The 22,002-nt window shown below is 45.5% G+C and overlaps 1 protein-coding gene across 1 annotated transcript in view; it reads left to right on the top strand.

Moving 5' to 3' along the window:
* EEFSEC (eukaryotic elongation factor, selenocysteine-tRNA specific) overlaps positions 1 to 22,002 on the top strand; it is a 101,675-nt gene that overhangs the window by 55,042 nt on the left and 24,631 nt on the right. The window contains exons 5-6 of the mRNA XM_057417555.1: positions 588 to 1,226; positions 10,635 to 10,791. Coding sequence (XP_057273538.1) covers positions 588 to 1,226; positions 10,635 to 10,791 — 796 coding nt within the window. The remainder of the gene's footprint in view (positions 1 to 587; positions 1,227 to 10,634; positions 10,792 to 22,002) is intronic.

Raw genomic sequence — 22,002 nt, forward strand, 5'->3', positions numbered from 1 at the left:
GGATCTTGTTACTTGATCCAGTGGGTACAGATCAGCTCACTGATTCACTTCTCTGCTGGTTCCATGTCTGACCTTTTGAAGGAGATGCAATTCCAGTTTGGTTCTTGCGTGATCTAATCCACATCCCCTCCTCTTGCCCTCCCCATTCTGTACCCTATACTGCTTTTACAAATGATTCTGGTACTGAGAACGTGTAGGAAAAAGAAGAAACAGGCTTGAATGTGATGTTCTCATTTCCTCCTTCTCTCCTCTACTCTGTCTGTGGGAACTTCAGAAGAATAAATACCATGAATATAAGGGGAAGAACTGTTTGCATTTAGGATAAATATAGATGGGCTGATTAAATTGTCTGCAAGGTACTGGACAGGTATGAAGGGCTGATCCTTAGTAGGTTGAGTAAGGCAGTATCCTTCCCTTCATAATAATCCAAAGAGGTGGAACCCCATGTTAGTGACAGTGATGTTAGCCCTGAATTTATGAAAATTCAAGTCTTTACAAGAAAGCTTTGAGCTGTTGATCTTTAAATATATGGGAGGTCATAGACTGAGATGGTGATTAATGGCTTCTCTTTCTTGCTCTCTCAACAGGTGACAAAGAAAGTCAAGTCCATGCAGATGTTCCATACTCCTGTGACTTACGCCATGCAGGGTGACAGAGTGGGCATCTGCGTAACCCAGTTTGATCCCAGGCTGCTAGAACGAGGCTTGATCTGCACCCCAGAGTCACTTCACACCATCCACGCTGCAATCATTTCCCTGAAGAAAATCCAGTATTTTCGAGGCGCTCTGCAGACCAAGGCCAAGTTCCATATCACAGTTGGCCATGAAACCGTTATGGGACGAGTGATGTTTTTCAGTCCAGCCCCTGCTGACTTCAATAAAGAAGTTCAAGAAGATGCTTTTGATTTTGAAAAAGATTATCTTTATCAAGAGGTGTATTTGTCCAAGGACTCAAATTCTTCTGAGAACAAAGAGAATGACCAGGCAGGAGAAGTCCAGCTCCCAAGACAACAGTGGGCTTTGCTAGAGTTTGAAAAACCAGTCACTTGTCCTAAACTGTGCCTTGTGATCGGCTCCAAGCTGGATACAGATATCCATGCAAATACCTGCAGGCTGGCTTTCCATGGGGTCCTGCTCCAAGGCATGGAAGACAAGAACTATACGGAGACTTTCCTGCCAAAGCTGAAAGTGTACAAGCTGAAGCACAAAGAAGGACAAGTGGAAAGGGTAAGCTGCCTTTTCAGTGCTATACATGGGGAGGGGGAATTTTTGTTCTATGTAAATGCATATATTGGTGGACATTGAAATGTGAAGACTGCAAAAGGGGCCCTACAAGGATGCTGGGGAAGGACTTTTCGGCAGGGACTGTGGTGATAGCATAAGGGGAATGTGTTAAACAGGAGACTCAGATTAAATATAAGGATAAATTCTTTACAGTGAGGGTGCTGAGGCACTGGCACAGGCTGCCCAAGGAAGTTGTGAATGTTCCATCCCAGGCAGTATTCAAGGCCAGGTTGGACACGGGGGCTTGGAGCGCCTTGCTCTAGCAGGAGGTCTATTTTCTGGACTCACTCCAGCAGCTTCATGTCCCTCTTGTGTTGGAGGCCCTAGAGCTGGACCCACTGTTTGTATGCATAGAAATTGGCCTCGTGAATGACCAGTTGCCATCGACCAGGCTGTCTGCAGGTCAGGCTTGTTCTCGGGTTCTGCCTCCCGTGGCACTGCAGATACTCAGAGTTGGTGTTTTCCTTGATGCACGATGGTGGAGCAAGTGTCCTAAGAAACCCTCATGGTGTGAAGTCACAGGGGCACACAGGGACTTGGAATAGCTGGTGGGAAGAGGGCTGTGCCAGCTGGGGAAGTGCTTCCAGTCGGGAGCTGCTATTGAGCCTGTGCTCTTGCAGAGCAGCGAGCAGCAGGAACAGTTGGGTGGTACAGTGCCTTATTTTAGTACACAAAGTCATTGGCTCATAGAAAGTCTGAATCAGCTGGTCCCACCCTGTTGCTGATGGCTGGAGATTAGGATCACTCAATTTAGGGTGTCTGTTCTTGGCACTGCTGCAGGAAAGTTTCTTTTTCTGTTGAGCAAGGAAGCTACCCCCCCCGAGGGAGGCATAAAAATCATCATAATAATTAAAAAATTCAGGTTACCTCCATGAGAAGTGAACTTTTCCTCCAGAGAACGCTGCTGGGGAAAATGAGCCCCAGAGCATCCCGAAAGGGAGGCAGGGGCTGTACCAGCTGCATTCCTGGGCTTAGTACCATCTGGGAACACGCATCCAGGATCGGGGTGCAGCAGGGTTTAGGAGCGCCCCGTTGTAAAACACTGCTGCTGATGTGATGGGGGCTCTCCCCCTGCCTGCTGCTGGAATTAGAATCAGTTCCCTGTGGTTTAACTACCCGTTTACCCAGGAGAAATCAGGCATTTATGGTTTGGCTTTTTGTTCGCGCTCTGATTAATGTCAGAGCCCTGATGGAATAGTAAGAACTGTAAATTCATTAAGTTTCAGCACCACAGGGCTTTTCTTTTGGGCCCCTTGGGCACAGCACCCTCTTGGATTTTAAATTGGTGGGGTTTTTAAGGGTTTTGGGTGGGCTTTTTTTGGTGTTTGGGGTTTTTTAAATGAAAAACATTTATTCTCAAAGATTTGCTGGCTCTCGAAGAGCAAGTGTGATGGCTTTGCTGTTTCACACAGAAATCAGATCCATCAAGTGGGTAAACAGCATCTTTTATAAATCACATTTAAACTCGCAAACTGTGTTGAATTAGTGGATTTTAGTGAAAATTCACACTTCAGCTTCCAGCGTTTTCTCCTCTGCTCCAGTAATGATGAATGTCCTACAGAAATTCAGATACCCTTGTGCTCACCGTTTCCTTTTGGTACCCTGACTCTTTAATGTGGAGTGGAGCACTAGGAGGGAAAGAATCAAAGCCTGACTGTTGCTGTTCACCAGAGACTTTGAATTTACCTTGAGCCTCTTTTCACATCCTTGCTTATTTATCTGCTGATCTCTTCTTTAGGGATGTGTTCTTGTAGTACCTGAGAAATTTGGCTCTAAATTCTGTATCACTGCTTTTTGGGTGAAGCCGGTGTTGTCTGAGGTGCTGCATAGTGCAGGAAACCTGCTTCTTGCCATGCTGGGGTTGCAGCTTGGCTCTGGAAAAGCTGCATGATTCAAAGTGCAGTTACGATTTTTCTCTTGTTGGTTTGAACCGTTGTGTGTGACTGCTCCTGGTTTACTGCAGACCAGATTTGCTTTGTGGTTAGAATAAGTCTTTTAGGGGTTAGTTGTAAGGAAAATCAAAATCTGCCGTTCCCTCCGAGCTCGGAGGCGGAGGTTTGTGATTGCTTGACTTGATGGTTTTAAAATGATATGAAATAAGAGTCCAGCTTTCCCCTGCAGAGAGGGAGGGGAGAAGTTCAGTGGAAGGAAGTTTCTGTCGAGCATCTTTCTGGCGTGGTTACAGGGAGGCAGAGACTGTCGCCCTCTGGACACTTTATTTATGCAGAGCCTTGGCTACCTGACAAATGCGCTTTCGATAGGAAAAAGAACCAGGCTGGCAACAAGTGGCTTGTGCTGATAACAGGGTAAAGGCAAGGCTGAGAGTGCTATTGTGAGCACCAGTGTCGCTTCAAGGAGTGCGATGTGGGAGTCCCTGTGAAAAAAGGGGCAAATGACATGCTGTGAAGAAGGTTTGTCCCTGTGAAGTGGCAGAGAGCAGTGGGGGTGAATGTGGGCTTGTTAAACTAGAGCAGGTCAGCAGCCCCTGGACCTGGATACTGAGGATAAACAGCAACTGCTGTCCTTGGTCTTCTCCTTCTGGAGAGCCCCAGCTCACCAGTCAGCTCTTGGTGGTTCTGTGGGCAGAGAGACCTGTATTAATCCCCAAACTGCTTTTGAAATACCTTCCTCTCAGTTCTACCTCTGCACAGCATTGAAGGTTGATGCCAGCCTGACTCGTGAAGCAGTTACTCAGTTCCTGGGATAAATCCCTTCTATTTATCACGTTATTTGCTCTTCGGCTTCCATGGCCACACGGGTTGAGAGCGGAGAGTTTCAACTGCAAGGTGAACCATAGAAGTGCATCATGCTTTCCTGCGTGACTCAGATATTCTGCCTGTTTTGCAAGTGTTTGCACCAGCAGGGTTTATCTTAGGATGGTTGCCACTGGGTCCTATTGTTGAGGATGCTCGTAAATCAGTAGCTTTGTCAGAAACAAAAGGAGAAGGAAAACCCTCTGCCTTGCTTACGTAGCACAGGCTGCACCTTCTGCACTTACAAGTTTGTGTGGTGAAAAACATACGCAAGTCTCAGCTGTGATTGTTTCCCATTTTAAGCATAGCAGAATGTTTCCGAAGAGAATGGGTTTGTCCTTCCTAAAGATGCTTTCTGTGTGTTCCTCTGACATTAAGAACTCATTTTCTCTGTGTGCTTTAAAGTTTTTAATGTATTTTTCTCATTATTTGCCTTGTTCTTAGGCTTTATCACACTGCACTTCTTTCTCCAGCAGTTTCCTTCCATGTCTCACAGCCATGGGATGTCCTGGTGTTACTCACAGGCACTCTGTTCCCAAGTTTTGTGGGTTGGTGGATAAAGAGTTTTCTTAGTGCACTCGTTCCTGTGGGGACTGAGGCCATTGTATTCCTTTCATGCTTATGTTTGGGAGGATGGAAGTGTCAGTTAGTGCTTAGTAACAACGTGTGACTGGTTATTTGAATATTGGTACTGTGTAAGGGTCCCCAAAGGGAAAAGTATTGTCGCAGGAGCAAGATGGGAAAGCAGGGTAAGTTACCAAGGTTTTAATCAGTGCATCTCTTCTGAAGCCTGAATGGAAAAGCAAAAGCAAGTGCACACTGTCAGGTTATGGGGAGCTCCTCATCATCCAAAACCCCCAAGTCCTGCTCCTCAGGGCTGCTGATTCTTCCATCCGACTTATTTCTGGATAAAGGATGTTTCATTGCCTTTCTGGGGCTGCTGCTGTTCTTACAGTGGCACTGCAGTACCAGCAGGATAGCAGGTAAAACACAAAGCCAGGCAGTGATGCTTTCTGGGTGACTGGACAAACCTGGGCGCAACGTAAGAGGGCCAAGCTGCCCAGTGAAAACTGGGTGCTGTCTGCGGGAGCAACGGGGACCACACCAGGGCCGTGGTGGATGTCGCTCCATCCACTGTAAACATGCAGACGCCACAATTAATATTTTGCCTGCTTTGAAGTCTGCACATGAGTTTGTTTGGTTCTGCCTGGCTGCTGATGGTATGCTAAATACAGTCATAATACAGGGATGAAGGCACTCAGGTGAATAAAAGTGCACAGCACATTCACCAGTTAAAATGCACTGTAAAGCAGGAATATAAAAGATGCATTTATTTATTGGCTCTTGTTTAGGTTTTGAGTAAAAGGGTTTGAGAAGCTTAGCGGGGGAAAGAGGAAGGAGAAGGGAGGGCTGTGTGCTTATTAAACAAATACCAGTGCTGAGAAAGGAAGGGGTGATGTTTGCTGTCTGACACAGCATATGGATTAACACAGTAGAATATATGTGTCATAAAAGCATACTGGCCGAGCATAGAATCTGCTGCTCGCTCGTATGAGAAGATGGGTGTCTTGTTCACTCCCAGCAAAAGAAAGGCTCTCTGCATGCGACTGGCCAGTAGAATTCTGCAAGGTTTGAGTAACACCTATGGTTGTTACTTATATGATGACATTCAAAATGCAGACATGCTTTTTGGGCCTTGCAAGTGTATGGACAGCTGGTCTTGATTTTTCTGAGGTTGCGCAAGAGTCACCTGTGGGGGAATCGGTTTGTCAGCAAGGCAACCAGTGCTCCATTTTATTTATTGGAGCCAAAAATATATTAAGAATGTTACTTAGGTTGCAAAAATCAAGCACTTGGAAGTTCGGAAATGCCAGATTTACAGTTGCCTATGCAACATTAATTCTGTTCCCCTGTGCACTTAATAAGGCAGGGTTCCTGTGAAATTGTTTTGGATGTGGTCATGTAAAGGCTGTATCATGGGGCATATCAAAGAGGGGTAGGAGTAAGGTTCTGTGGACATCTGGCATTTCTTAACTTCTTAAGTGCCCAATTCTGCAACTTAAATAACTGAGCTTTTATATAAATGTAATTTCCTCGGCGTTTTGAAAGTAAAAAGGTGAAGGGAAACTAAACGTACGTAATACTGAACTGTGGCCATCCCTCTCCTGCGCACCTTCACTCGGATTTGAGTTGTGCAGCAGTGTGGCGCAGGCAAGCGTTGCTTGGTATTAACAGACGTTGTTGACCAAACAGCAGGAGTCTGTAACCCAAGGGAGATGATGGACAGTTGGCCTTAGGCAGAGGGATCCCCAAACTGGAGCTGGAGGTGACATGGGAACGGGACAGCCTTAGGATGTTTGCGCATCCTTGTGGTGCCTTCAGCGTGGGATGCGAGTTTGTTCCAAGAGACATCTTTGTCCTCTTCTGCTGCAGCTCTCTGCAAGCCTGTCCTTGTCTCCTGCTTGAGTTCCAGTGAGGCTTTCGTTAAGCCCCTGTTCTTTGTCCCTCTCTGTTCTTTTCTCCCTCACGTTTTTGCATCCTCACATCCCATCGCTTTCCCAGTGTGTAAAGCTGTGTTTTTAAAAAGGAGCAAGAATTTGCAGCCTCCGGAATATTCCCATTTCTGACACATGGAAAGTGCTCGGGACTGTTCTTTAGAAATAAATGAGCTGTTCAGGGATCATGATGAAGATGTCTCAAGTGTACTTGTCCTAAAGTACAAAAATGCAATAAAAATTCTTTGTGTTCTCAGTGTTAGTCAGAGGTTCTTTTTGTTCTCTTTTTCCCCTCCTGTTGTTTTCGGCTTTGACTTCATTTATCAGTTTGAGAATAATCCTCAGACGCGTTTTTATCCTTTTTAAAGGGGGGCTTTATTTCTATTTAAACCCATAAAATTGTAGATTAAATCAGAAAAGGTTTTTCTTTGTCTCTCTGTGCGTCTTTCTAGTATTTAATATTCAGTGCTTTTGCTTTCTCTGTCTCAAACCGTTCCTTATTTCCCTTCTCATTCTGGCACCACTTTGGTTCTTCTGTGTTTCTGATCTGATACCCACCCCCCCCCCACCCCCCATTTTGTTTTTTTTCCTACAGATATGTTAGGACACAGAGTTATTTGCTCTCAAGATGTGTGTGATGGGTTGTTGAGGGGTGTTCAGCTGATGGTAGTTTCCGAGTTATCTTATCAACTGGGGTGGTTTAACAGGCTGGGCAGTACAGCTTGTGGCCCTGCTCAAAGGGAAATCACAGTTATTTTCCTTGGAATTATACTATGGTTTGCACTGAGTTGTAATGTTAACTGTGGTTTTACAAACAATATGTGGTGGTGTAAGTGCTGCTTAGACGGGGTGTGTGAAGTGGTTAATGTTCCCTGTGAACTTGTTGGTATTAGCAGAGGTGGCGTAGGGTTGCTCGTGCTATGGTTAGAAAGGGCTGTTTACTTTTTCCCTGCAAGCACAAAAGCCGAGTGGGAAGGGATATTTCATAAACTCAGTGCTATTGTGTCCTCTGGTCTAAGCCATAAAACAAGAGTAACAGAGACGTTCCCTTTGAACTCGAAATCCCTTTCTAAGCTGCTGATCTAACCTAAGGGAGAGGGGGAGGTTGTACCAGCACTATTTTTCTCTTCTGGGTATTTCTCCCTCCCCACCCCTTTTCTTCTTCTTTTTTTCAAGTCCTTAAGTGAGTTTGATGCAGCACCTCTGCCCATAAATTTAAGAAAATATTATGGTAATGTAGGTCAGTGAACTGAACCGCCACTGTACACCGCAGGGATTAGAGCAGGGAGGCAGCGCTCTCCCAGCCCGCCTGCTCCTCCGACAGTATAAACAAGAAACGCAAGGAGCCTTCAGCTTTTGCTTGCCCTAATCCTTTGTTTATGCAGCACTTAAACTGACTTTTGGGGTCGTCTCTGTCTGGCATTAAAGCCCTAAAGCTTTTTGAAGTTTCCCTGAAGTTAATAAAATTAGTCTGCCCTGGTCGCTGGGCCCCTTGCTGCCGCTGCGGCGCGGGCTGCGGATCCTTTCCTGCCGCTGCAGCGCTCGGCTTCTTAAGTTAATAATAGTTTATAACAAAAAAGAGGGAGAGGAAAGCAGAAATCTCCCAAAAGGCTGTTCAGCTAATAGGCAAAGTGATTGCCATTGTAGATGCTCAGAGAACTCAAAGGGGATTAACTTAAACCCCAGCGATTGGAGGTAAATTGCTGGTAAAGTAATTGGAAGTGTTGAGTTTCAGTTGGAGAGCACAACACGCGCTTCTGTGCCCGCTTACAAAGCAGGACTAAAACAAAAAAACTTGGATTTTTCTTTTAGTTTTCCCACATAAAGTTGAGAAAATGAGGTTTCCTTTGTAGCGGTTATCTCCCCTTCACCCATTCCTTTTATTGCAGAGATGGATCAGTTCTTGGTACAGCAGGCATCCTCTTATTTAGTCTTCGGGAGTGATCTGGTAATAGGCTGGCTGGGGGGACAGGCACAGGATGGGATACGTAGTATGTAGTGTATGATGTGTAGTATTTAGTGTACAAGACTAGGACTTTGGGTCATAAAGGTTTTATTCTGAAGGCACATGATGCACGTAACGCTTGTTCACAGAACTCGTCCCAAGTTCTTGCCGGGGAGGGCTCTGAACTGACCCATCGAGGCTGGTATGAGTGCTCACCCTGTAATTCCCTTTTAATTAAATTAAAGATACTTTGAAGTGCTCTTGGAAAAATAAAAGCTGTTTGTCTCAAAATCTGGCTTCCTGTGCCATTTTGGGGGGATAACTACAAAAAGTACATGAAAGATCCTCATTGGAGGGTAGGAGACAGACTGTGCCTCAACCACAGGGGTGAGGAGCACGGAGCGAGGAGGCAAATGGTCGGTTTTGACATTCTTGTCTTAGGAATAAGATTTGTCAGAAGAAGCAATGGTTTCATTTCAGCAGCTACTGCAACTGGAAAAATAAAGGTTTTAAAGGATGCAAGTGCTTCTGCAGGTTGGAATTAACAGCTGCTTTTGCCACTAGTCTTCTATTTCAGACCAAAGAAAGGCACGCGTGCCTGGGAGCTTATCGTCCCCCTCTACCACCACCCGTTATCAGTGACTCTAGTAAAAGACATTATTCAGTTTTAAATACAAGCTAGAGGTTGCTGAGCAGTGATGCTTCCTTTACTGGTTCACAAGGTGTTTTGAAGCAGTGCTTGTTGAGTGGGGAGAGAGAGCAGATGCACCAAAACCCAGAAATATGAGGTTTTGGGAACAGACGAGTGGATGATTCAGCAGCGAATGTTGTTGGGATGTTGGAAAGCTGCTGCCTGCAGCCTGGACTCAGCACCCGGTGGGAGCATAGCTGCCTGGGCTCTGGTCATCTCCCCATGGGAGGAGGAAGAGGGGCTGTAGCTGTTCCTCGTCCTGCCTGGGGTCTGGGACAGGGTGAGGGTCCTGCCAGTGCTTCCCGATACTGCACAGACCTTTCCAGGGCAAGTAAAGCCCATTTAGAATTAAACAAAAGTGGATTTTCTGATGTTAGATTTACTGCCATACTGAGGTTGGCATTAAGAGGCACACGTAACAACATCATAAACGGTGTCAGGGATTTGAGTCTGTGTGTGCGCTGCTGGCTATGGAGGAGGCTTCAGTGAAGGAGAGTGGCTTAATAAACCAGGAATACTTTGACTAAAGGGGAGTGTTCAGAATTGATTATAATTCTTGACTTATCTAAGTCACTTTGGCCTTTGAAACCCTTAGGTTTACCTAAAATTTGCTCTGAAGATGTGAAGAACAACTGGAACACACACAAAATCATCTTGAGAATATTTGAGTAACATCCCCTTATTTCTTCTGATAAATAAATGTTCTGGCCACAACTGTGAGAGTAAGGCCAGGCGTGAGGTAGGTGATATTCATACCTACAGGATTAGGCTCACTTGAGTGCACCTTACCCTTCGCAGTGCCTGAGGGAGGTTTGGTTATCTCTCTTCACCCCCCAGCCTTGCTGCCGCTTGTTCCTGATAGCTTAATTAACAATTGGACTCAGAATGGCTCTTCCCACTGGGTTACAAACCTTGAAATTAAAATTGGATGCAATGGTCATAGGGCCTTTAGTTTCACAAATCCATGTGTAAAGGTGAATATTTAAAAGGCTTTATTTAGAAACTCAGTAATTCTGGCACTTTTTCAGAGGTGTTGCTGTTGGAGGGCAGGTCTGCAGCTAAGAGGCGGCACATTTGCATGGCTGATAACATACTTGGCTGTGGGAAAGGAGTGGAGTAAACTTTTTGTGGGCACAGGTACTTCAGTGACTTCCGTGGAAAGGTTTCAAAGCAGAAGAGACATTTTAATTAACTGATCTTTACAGCATGTTCTGATGCAGGGTTTTGTCCTTCCTAGATTGTAAGAAAGGAGGTGAAAGCACAAATATTTTAACTCATGAAATCTTCTGTGGTTTTAGACACAAATGTTCTTAAACTCAACATTTCTGATGACTCTTCCAGAATTCTGTTCGTTTGGAGGTAAATGGTTTTCCAAGGGCAGGATGCTGGAAGTCACTGAGCTGCGTGTACCTCAGAGGTGTAGCTCTTCTTGTCACTTTGCTCATGGAAGCCCTGTTTCTCTTGCAGGTGATGGATGATTACAGTGTGATTGGCCGCTCCTTGTTTAAAAAGGAAACAAACATCCAGATTTTCGTGGGTCTGAAAGTGAAGCTGTCCACTGGAGAGGATGGGATAATAGACGGTGGCTTTGGACAAAGCGGCAAGTTTAAGATCCGAATCCCAGGTAGGTGCTTGTCAGCTGGCAAATACTGATGGGTATCTAGTGCAGAGGATCTTCTCATGTCACAAGTCTGAGTGTTACCAGTAGCCTCCTGAGGTTTTGGAGTGAGCTCAAACCCAGTTGGACCATTGATTCGGTGGATTGTACCTCTTCTAATTGAGTGATGGTGGCTGTGAGACTGGGTGGCTTGAAGCCACATCTTCTGTGTTAACAAATACGGGTCTCCAAATGACTTCTTAAGTGTCAGTACCATGGAAATGGTTTGTGGAAATCTCTGCTCTCTTAATATCAGTATGATTTGCCCCATAGCCCTTCTGAACAAAGAAAGGAAAACCAACCTGCAGTCGCTGTAGCTACTTATTAAATACAGCATAGTGGATGCAAGTGCCTTAAATTGGCTCTGTTCTGCATGTTATTGTCTAACTTGCCTTCAAGCAAAAACTGCTTGATAAATGAGTCTTTGGAAATCTTGAGAGGGTTTTTTATTGCTCATGTCTCCTGGTTTTATGATATTATGTAGTACTGTATTTTTCATCCTTGTTGAATTACAGCAGGGATTTATGCCTCTTTGGGTTAGAGCATGGGGAGCGATGGGTGCTGGAGTTTAAAAGCATCACTACTGTGGTTGATTTTCTCCTTCTTGTAAGGTAGGAAAGTTCTGAGCCTTTTCAAAAGGTGCTTTTGAATAGGTGCTGTGTTTAACTCAAGATCGTGGGATAAGATTTTAAGGATACTTAAGAGTACTTTTGTGCTCCTGTAGTGTCTCCAGCCCACTTGTCACTAGTTAATCCTTCACCCTCTTTAGAGAGATTTATTTCTGTAGTACAAGTAAAGGAAAGAAATAGTGATGTTCTGTGACAGCAAGCAGTCACATAGTGACTGGTCTGTAGAGAAGCCTGAGGTTTCCTGGTTTCTTGCTGAAGATGGGCTGTTTTCCATTTAATTTAAGGCTTGATGCAACAGCACTAATTTTGACCCTCAGCAATTTCTTTCTTCCTATAGCAAGATAAGAATTTTGGACTGAACAAAACCCCTCCTGTGTTCTATCTTAGCTGTAATTCCAGTTCTGCTAGGCTTTGCAAATGGGTCTGGGAGCCTACTTAGCAAGCATAGTGCATGTGGAAAGCAAGAGGTTTCACCAGATACACGTATGTTTTGCATTTTCTAGCCCAGAAAAGCTTTTAAGCATTCACTGAGAATAGGCTGCATTTGGTGGGCGGTGAAATGATGTGTAGTGACCTTACAGCTGAAAAGGGTTCAAGCTGAAAGTCAAGATGCTATCTTGCTTAAAAATGTGGTATTCTTAGTAGCTTTTCTCTCCTGGAGGTAAAAATATGATGAAAGAGAAGGACAACGGGAGAGGTGGCATTTACTTTGCCATTTTGACGTTGGGAATGGAGGAAATGGTTCTTCATGGGATGGGGAGAAGCCTCCTAAGGAGACTGTGTCACCTGTAAGCAGGAGCTGTAATTGCAAACCAGCAGACACATTAACAAAATCATACACTGACTTAGAAATAGCTTCTTGCTTTGGATATTAAGTTAGTGGGAAGAAACGATACCTTTCACCGAGGTGTTTGTTATCTAATCTTGGTTATACTCTCCTGATGTTTAACAGCAGACCATGAGACAGAGGAGCCTTTCTAGTTTGTTCTTTCAATGAGAAGAATATGTAGCAGGAATGGTAGAATTTAATACCTCTCGAAGGCTGGCAGAATAATACAGTTAGTTTGCTTTGGAGTCTGGGTCAGACTTGGGCACCCTTGTTGTCTGGAAAGAAAAAGCAATAAGCTAAATCAGCTCAAGCTAAGAGCGTCAGCCAGCATGTGGCTAGCAGGGGAAAGAACCACAGACTTCGGAAGGGGCTAAACGCTGTGTCTTTAAGAGATGCAGAGATTTGTGTGGAGGGGGAGGGCTATTGCTGTGATGCTGTTTAAGTCAACTGTAGTTCACATTCCTTTGTTAGATCAGTGTTGCTTTTTTAATGTGTCTACATCCTGTTTGTGGGGTTTGGGGGGTTTTTTGTTTGTTTTCTTTAACTGATCAGCCTCTTCTCTCCCTTCGCCCCATTCTCAGCCTCCCCTCGCCCAGGGTTTTATGGAATTCTTTTGTGAAGAGTTCTCTTTAATTTTTCTGAAGTTATTTCCCCATGATTCCTTCACGAATGTGTCAGGGAAGGAACTGTGGGAGTTAAACTGCCTCAGCCTGGCAGGCGTCAGTCCTCTCATATTTAAACCCAGTCTTAACCTCTGGAATGAAATAAGTTGTTCAGGTAGTTAACCTGAGGATAAGTTGGTCTGATTCAGCCTGGAGAAGAGAAGGCCCCTTAAGGGGAGACCTTAGAGCATCTCCAGTGCCTAAAAGGGGCTCCAGGAAAGCTGGAGAGGGGCTTTGGACAAGAGTCTGTAGGGACAGGACAAGGGGAATGGCTTTAACCTGCCAGAGGGGAGACTGAGATGAGCTCTTAGGCAGAAGCTCTTCCCTGCGAGGGTGCTGAGGCGCTGGCACAGGGTGCCCAGAGAAGCTGTGGCTGCCCCATCCCTGGCAGGGTTCAAGGGCAGGTTGGACACAGGGGCTTGGAGCAAGCTGCTCTAGTGGAAGGGGTCCCTGCCCGTGGCAGGGGTTGGAGCTGGATGAGCTTTAAGGTCCCTTCAACCCAAACCAGTCTGGGATTCTCTGATAAATGAGGGCTGGTTTTAGGAACAAACCTCTAAATAGCAATAAAAATGAGGTAGATATGGCAGAGGCTTGTGTCCTGACTACTTAAGGTCATAGCAGACCATGGTGCATTTGTAGGGTGGTTTTGGTCCCACTGGCGCCAGCAGCCTCCAGCACTTTGTACGCTCACTGGGCAACTGTTGGGCTCCCCAAGTGTTGTTCTGTAGTCACGTGGAAATGGCTTGTGTTTCTCCGTGGATCACAGCCTGGGAACGTTGTCTCACATCGTCTGGGGGCTGAAAGTTGGCAGAGCACAACTGGGAATGGCAGAACATGGATCTGTTTCTTATTCTGGCACTGTTCGTGTGCAGCAATAAGTCAGATACTTCGCTCTGCTCTTCTGCTTGTGAAATAGGGATAATTACTATCCATTCTGGAGGGGGGAAGAAATAATCTCTGATTTAGATTTATTCCAGGCTTGGAGCATTAATATTTCTTGAAAAGACTTAATTATCTTTCTTTAGAGTACAAAAACACATCTCGAGTGCAGAATGCAATTGGAAGTTCCTCAGTCGCTGAAAGATGGTGGTAGTTTGGAAGAAATTCAGGGAAGAGCAGCAAGAATGCTGGAGAGGCTGAAGGAATTGATTTATGAGAGAAAGAAGATGAAAAGAAACGCATGAAACTTGGCTAAATGATGTCTAAGTGGGAGATATGATTATCTGCAAGCATTTGAAGAACATAATGCAGAAGGATCCCTGAGGGTGGTCCAAGGAGGTAGAAGTTAATAACATGAAATAAAGCAAAGTGTAACTTGGCTATTGAGAGATGCTGTTTAGCAGAGATTTCTTGCGCTGCCAGGTTATCTTTGCAGAGGAAAATGATGTAGATCCACTTTGAGAATACTCATGTAGCCTGCCTGGATGTTTCCTAGTGCCTGTGTCAGGGTGAAGTGGGGAGGGCAGGGTGGTGGGGAGGAGGAGGACAGTGTGTTTTTCATCTTGTTTTTGTGTTCAGGCCTGCTTTTATTGCTTGAATGACAAGGTATAACGTACTTTCTAGACCGTTTGCAGCAGCATCTAGTTTAAAGTAAATAAAAAGTATTTTCTGGCAGAGCTGCCCTTCTGCAGGCCTGGCTTGTGGAGCTCTTTGGGTTTTAACTGAGGACCAAGCTTTAAGATGTGTTAATCGGTAGGATGCTGCTTATGTTCCAGAGGGATTGTATGACCAAATGTATAAAAAGTGGGGACATAATCTCTAAACTCACAAGAGTTTTGCTTGGTTGAATAAGCTGCTTCAAAACCAGGCAGGGTTTGAACAGCAGTTTAAACTACACTGCACTGTGAGTTGTGCATGTGTGTAAGGGACGGATGAGGTTGGGTTGGAGTTGTAACTGGGAGCTCTGCATTGTACAGGTAAATGAGTGGAAAGAGCTGTTCACCTTTGAGTCAAGAACCGGTTTGGGAAAGCAGGAGCTGTATGTTGAAGTGTCGTAGTCTAAAGAAGACAAAAGCTAACAATGGCAGCCTTTGGAAGACGCTTATTTCAACACCAGGTGCACCTAGGAATGTCATGCCAGGTGATAAGAAATTCAGGGGGAAGTTCAGCGAATGGTTGGAATAACTTAGTGCTAATGGTGGATTTTGTTTAACTGTCTCTCAAACAAGAACTGACCCCGTAAAACTCTGCTCAGTTTGCTGAATCCCAACAGAGACTGGGTCTGGGTGCGCCCCTTTCATTGGTCTTGGTATGTTGCACTTGTGTTTGATGGCTGTGAAATGTAGTGACTTTTAACTCTAATTGGAGCATATGTGGTGCCTCAGGCGTAGTTCTCTTTCCTTTCTGTCCTTGCTTGTCTAGCTGCTGCTGAAGTGCTCATCCCGTCTGAGGCACCGCAGCGTGTTTGACTGTGATTCTCCTCTTTCTGACTCAATACAGTGAAAACTGCTCTGTGTGAGATGAGTTGGAAGCTGCCCTGTTTCTTAATGCGAATGAAGCGTATCTGACGCTCCCGACAGTTGAACAGGCTTCTGAAGTGAGCAAATCTAAATGTAATAAAAGGCACCCGTTTCACAAGAAGGGACATAAATGAGAGCATTAGAATATAAGGTGGGGGTTTTTTCTTTGCTGTTCTTTCCACCTGTGCAGGATAACAGGAGTTTTGAGGCTCTTACAAGAGGTGAATTCAATCTGTGTTTGTGACTTCTTGCCTTGCATTTATAATGCTCACTGTGTATAAGAGAGCAGGTCTGTCTTCACTGTTCCCACTGCTTGTTGTGGTAGAGGGGTTAAAAACACCATAAGGTCTGTTCTGAAATGATCCCAGGGATGTGCTCCCTAGATTGGGGAATGCGACGTGTCTCAGATCCTACAGTTTTGATATGAGATGACATGAAGTGGTAAGAATTAACCAGTGTGCTTTATTCTTGAGAATCCCTTGTATCCTTATATGTGAAATTAAGGGTAGAAGTGCTAAATGTGTTTTTCCCCCATAATCTACTATGGAGATGGTGTGTCTGTGGTGGTTTTATGTTGTCATGTACTTTTTGCATTGGCTGGGATCCCGCAAAGTGCTTCATGACATGGTGGGACTGCTTTAATGTAAGAGATGCACATGAGCGGCACTGCTCTGCATCGTTGCAATTCCAGTTAAAAATCAGGGGCTTAAAAATGAGATTTTAGCATTTAAGGAAGTCAGAGGTTAAACAGTATGAGGGAAATTACAGCTGTGCAAAGATGCAAAACTGCAGCAAAAAAATGAGTATCACATAGTTTTCTGAAACTTCCACCTTCAAAATACCTTAATTGTGTTATTGATATAAATTTTTTGGTGTTATTATTCAAGGGGTATATGTCTGTAGGCTCTCAACACAATGTAGCTGGCATTTATGGAATATTAGTTAGGTGGCTTTTCTTAAACGACCGTAGGAGGCAAGCTTTAAATAGCTGACAGCAGATAAATGTCCTATTCCCAACTCTGGAACTCGGAGGGCAAGTCCTTCCTGACATCAGCAGGAATGGGACAGTCTAAACCTTTTCATTGCACTCAGAACAATTAAACACCCTGTCACTGAGCAGCATACTTTTTTTGTGGGCGATCTTGACACTTGGAATTCTTTGCTTGTGTTGCATTAAAATAGGATAATCTTCTTCTCTTCAGCCAAATGGAATTCAGGCACATCTAATGTCCATGTTTGCCCAGCCTGGCTCCTCTGTTAATAAAAGAAATACAGAGTGGTTGGCTGCAGAACCTGGTGGGTTGCCATCCTGTCGGATCAGGTGAGGCTGAGCAGGCTTTCAGTCAAGAGGAAAAACAAAAGCCCAAGGGCAGTGGAATCCATGTAGCTGTGTTTTGTTTAAAAGCTGGAGATTAGCTCTGCATGTTCTTTCACAGCCTCTCTTCCCCTACCCTCTAAACCAAACAAAACCTAAAATCCTTAAGGGGTACTTGAAACATAAATCTCCTGCTCTCCTTTTTGTGAGCGTTGGCTGGTGTTGTACGGACAGAGGCTGGAGAGGACCGTTGCCAGGGAAGCAATGCTCCCTGGTATGATCCCCTCTCGAGCAGATTAAGCTGCAGTGATGTGAACATCCCAGTTACCACGCAGGAACCAGGAGTCCGTACTGCACTTAGAAAGGTTGGCCTGAAAGAATCCAGCCTCCCTCTTGCGTGGCGACATCCTGTAAGCCTGTATTGACCTTTGGAGCTGGATGCCCAGATTTATTGACCTTAGAGAGTTCTTTCTCTAGAATTGAAGTCAAAATTTGTGCACATTGCTTCTGAATGAAAACAGAAGTCAAGGAAGTGTTAACTTATTACCTGGCTGGCTGCCTTGTTCATGTTATCAGCAGATCCTGGTCTTGAGTGTAGTGAAAGAACTGTAGGACTAAGTCTAAACTTAGAGCTGTGAAGGGTGATGTGTTGATTGTAGGGTTGTTTTCAGAAGCAGCCGGTGGTTGCACAGGGGTAGATGCTGTACCCATAGGAGGTTCAGACTCTTGTTTGGATTTCAAGTTGCTGTTGGAGTGTTCTGTTCAACAAGCTGCTCTTCTGGGATCGAGCAGAGGTGGATTATGGAATTACCAGGTGATGTAGCAGTTTGAGTCCTTCTGTAGAAGGAGAAAGTCCAGACATGTGTTAAGATTGCAAAGTCAAGCATTTAAAACTTAGGTATGAAAAAATGGAGTATCTTGATTAGCTCTCCACTGGGAGATACGTTCTGATACCAGATCCGTTTGTGATTGCATTCCCCCACACTGACACACACAAGGAAAATGTTGCAGGTTTAGGGCGATGCTTCATAACTGACCAGTTGTCCCATACTACTTTTTCTGCTCAACGAATAATCAGTTCCTTGGTCTTTTGCACTTCACTGGGGTCCCACTGTAAATAGGAAATTAATTTTATGTGCGATTTAAGAAAAAAAAAAACAAATCCCATTAATAAAAATAATTCCAGCAGATGAGTATCTGTACTTCTACCTGTACCACTTGTGGGGGGGAACCCAAAACAAAACCTGGTGATGAAACATCCCTGCCAGCAGTCTCAGGGTGTGCAAGGTAGAGGGGATTTGTTCTGACCTGGGGATGCTCCAGTGCTGTTTCATTGTGAGCTCTTGAGAGGAGGGTAAAAGGGAGAGTCCATCCTGGCCCTGTGCACGAGGTTGTCCTCTGCAGATGGAGGTTGTTGAGAATGTAGCTGCCAAAATGGTCTTTTCCAAGTGTGTGCTAATGAACCGTTTCCTTCTCTGCCTCCAAGAACAGCAGTCGCTCCAGTAGTGTCTTAAAGTGAAGTTTCAAATCCCTTTTGTAAACTGGAAAGATGCTATAGTTGGAATTCGATTATCTTAATTTGAGGATGGAATGTGGATCTGGTCATGTGGGGAGCTCGGGAGACAACTGTGGGGTTTCACAAGTGCTTGGAAGTGGGGCGGTGGTTGTTTTGGTTGGCAGTGACGTGGGCAGTCAGCTCTCCACAGTACTCTGTGGTGAGCCCCCAAAGGAGGCTTTTCCTTTTATTTAAAATGGAAATAAAAACTTGTAAGGATTGTTTCTTTTCTTAGATAAACTCAAGTCATTCTGTATAAGATTCTCCTAAGCCACAAGAGCTGGATACATAAATTAGACTGCCACTTGCACTTGGTTGCATGTTTTTTGGATCTGGGGTTTCAGAAGTGCACTTACCTCGAGATTTGCGGTAGAGCTGGGAGCTGGTAGTGCTGCTGTGTGTTGTAACCTCCCGTCTGTGTAGGGTCTCTTGTGGCTTTAAGTCTTCCCAGTTAATCCAGGCTTTGTTATTTGGGGGTAATGCCATTACTGTGGGAAGTTGCATGGCCCTGCATCGTGAGTAGGATGCATCTGTAGCAGATGCAGCAGAGGATGCTGTGGTGTTCTGAGCTCGTCTGGACCATCACATCACCTGAGTTCACCCAGTGGCCTCTTCCAAATGATCTTTATACCTTTTGGTTCTGCAGTGCTGCTGTGAACCATCCCTGTGTGGCTGCCCTGAGCCTTGCCAATGCACGTAGGAAATCCTATGTTAAATGAGGTTCTCGTACCTGGGGGTCACCTTTTTGAAGGAAGAAGAGGGTGGGGGCAGAACCATGTTGGTGGGTGGCAAAATTAAATATTCTAAATGAGGAAATGAGCAAGTTTATTTCCTCCATAAAAGCAGCCCTACGCTGCTTTGCCTATGTGGTAATTGCACCATTCTGTGAGCGTACAACTACAGAACAGAGCTATCTTCAAGTTTTAATTTGCTGCGTTGTCATTTTGGGTGTTTTTCACTTGGAGCCCCCTTGCTCCAGGCGCCACAAACCAGCTCCCCTGCTCTGTCCAGACTAAACTCTGCATTTCATTTTGGCTTTACTGCGTTCATGCCACTGAAACTGCAAACCGTTTGGATTAGTGTCGTACACATCCCGCACCCAAGAGCGGGATGCATGTGCTGCCTTCAGGTTGGGTTTTGTTGTCCTTTTTAGGTGTTTCATTTTGCAAATTGAATACACTCTTGCTGTAATTTCAAGTGTGAAAACATTACTTCTTTTTTTCTTTAGAAAGAATAAAGCCAACAGTGGTTTTTATTATGTGTCTGTGCAGTTTGGCTGAGCAACCTTAGAGCTCCAAAACCCAATAATCCTGTAATGCCTTATATCTCCTAGAATGGGAATATCTTTTTTTCTAGTTTTATTTTCTCCTTTTTAATGTAATTCTCATCTAGCTCACCACGAGAACCCTTCCACTGGGCAGGTTTGGGGTGCTTCAGTGTGTGCCTTGCCAAAAGTACTGAAAGGACCAAGTACAGCTTCTGAGGGTAACATAATAGTGTGCCTGATGGAAGTTTATATCAGTTCCCTGCTGCTTGATTAAGCATTGTACTTCTTGCTAAGGACATGGTTGATGTCAGCCCAGCTAAATGTGAAGGACTTGGAGGATCCCTGTGGATTCAGGTACGGGACTGAGCTGGCAAAACGTAGTGCTACTTAATTGTTAAATAGAATCGTAGAATAGTTAGGGCTGGAAAGGACCTTAAGATCATCCAGTTCCAACCCCCCTGCCATGGGCAGGGACACCTCACACTAAACCATCTCACCCAAGGCCTCATCCAAACTGGCCTTGAACGCTGCCAGGGATAGAGCATTCACAACCTCCCTGGGCAACCCATTCCAGTGCCTCACCACCCTAACAGGAAAGAATTTCCTCCTTATATCCAATCTAAACTTCCCCTGTTTAAGTTTTAACCTGTTACCCCTTGTCCTGTCACTCCAGTCCCTAATGAAGAGTCCCTCCCCAGCATTCCTATAGGCCCCCTTCAGATACTGGAAGGCTGCTATGAGGTCTCCACGCAGCCTTCTCTTCTCCACGCTGAACAGCCCCAACTTCCTCAGCCTGTCTTCATACGGGAGGTGCTCCAGTCCCCTGATCATCCTTGTGGCCTCCTCTGGACTTGCTCCAACAGTTCCATGTCCTTTTTATGTTGAGGACACCAGAACTGCACACAATACTCCAGGTGAGGTCTCACAAGAGCAGAGTAAAGGGGCAGGATCACCTCCTTCGACCTGCTGGTCACGCTCCTTTTGATGCAGCCCAGGATACGGTTGGCTTTCTGGGCTGCAAGTGGACACTGAAGCTGGCTCATGTTCATTTTCTCATTGACCAGCACCCCCCAAGTCCTTCTCCGCAGGGCTGCTCTGAATCTCTTCTCTGCCCAACCTGTAGCTGAAAACGTGCTGGGGACTTGGACATTTTGTAGGTGCTTCTTTACTGTTCCAGGTGTTTAAGTGATGATTCTGTGGTGAAGGGATGCTTGTTCTGGTGGGAGATGGCAGCAGGGCTCTGTGTGCCGATGGAGCAGAGACTGTGGGATGAGGTGTTCAGGGGAACTTCCACTGACCTTCAGTGGGCAGCTTTCTCCAGGTGCCGTCTGGTTTGCCTACAGCAAGGATGTGGAAGCCACGAGCTCTGGATGGCGCTCCCAGGTCTGTGGCTGATTTATACAATGCAAAAGAAGGAATTATTTTGTAGAATCCCAGACTGGTTTGGGTTGGCAGGGACCTTCCTCTCGAGCAGGCTGCCCTGTGTCAGCCTGCCCTTGAACACTGCCAGGGATGGGGCAGCCACAGCTTCTCTGGGCACCCTGTGCCAGCGCCTCAGCACCCTCACAGGGAAGAGCTTCTGCCTAAGAGCTCAGCTCAGTCTCCCCTCTGGCAGGTTAAAGCCATTCCCCTTGGCCTGTCCTTACAGGCCCTTGTCCAAAGCCCCTCTCCAGCTTTCCTGCAGCCCCTTTAGGCACTGGAGCTGCTCTAAGGTCTCCCCTTCAGGAGCCTTCTCTTGTCCAGGCTGACCCAGCCCAGCTCTCTCAGCCTGGCTCCAGAGCAGAGCTGCTCCAGCCCTTGCAGCATCTCCATGGCCTCCTCTGGCCTTGCTCCAACAGCTTCACATCCCTCTTGTGCTGTTGCCCCAGAGCTGGATCAGGACTGCAGGGGAGGTCTCCCCAGAGCGCAACAGAGGGGGAAAGTCCCCTTCCTGAGCTCATGCTCTGGGGGTGCAGCCCATCACATGCCGCCATCTTTGGATGCTCCATCCTCACTAATGGCTTTGCACTGTCTGGGTGGAAAACACTGAAGTTCTAAGCCTTTATGTAATTTAACTTTGATCTTAATAAATATCTCCACAAGGGCAGCTCGTGCTTTCGGATTGCCCTCTTGCAATGAAATTTGTCTCTGTAAACTGTGCTTATTTACTCCATTTTGATCCTTCATCCCTTGGGCCTTTCACCTTCCCTTTCCCCCAGTGTTTGTTCTGATAGCTTTTTGAAGTCTGAGTAAAAACATGCACCATGGGGGCTTCCTGGAGGAACAGAGCTTTGTGCTTTGCAAATTGTAGGCTATTTGAAGTATGGACTCCCAACAGCGGCCGGTGCTTGGTGGATGAGAACTGTCGCGTGACAAGGACATGAACCTTGGGAGTTTGATCAGTGTTTTGAGTTTGGGGACAACAAAATAGTTGTTCTTAATGGTGTGCATTGATTTCAAGGAAGTCTGTGTGAAAAGCATCC

Source organism: Pezoporus wallicus, unplaced genomic scaffold (genome assembly GCF_028554395.1).
Source record: "Pezoporus wallicus isolate ANWC-B61680 ecotype Strahan unplaced genomic scaffold, APGP_CSIRO_Pwel_v1 contig_8542, whole genome shotgun sequence".
Classification (NCBI taxonomy): domain Eukaryota; kingdom Metazoa; phylum Chordata; class Aves; order Psittaciformes; family Psittacidae; genus Pezoporus; species Pezoporus wallicus.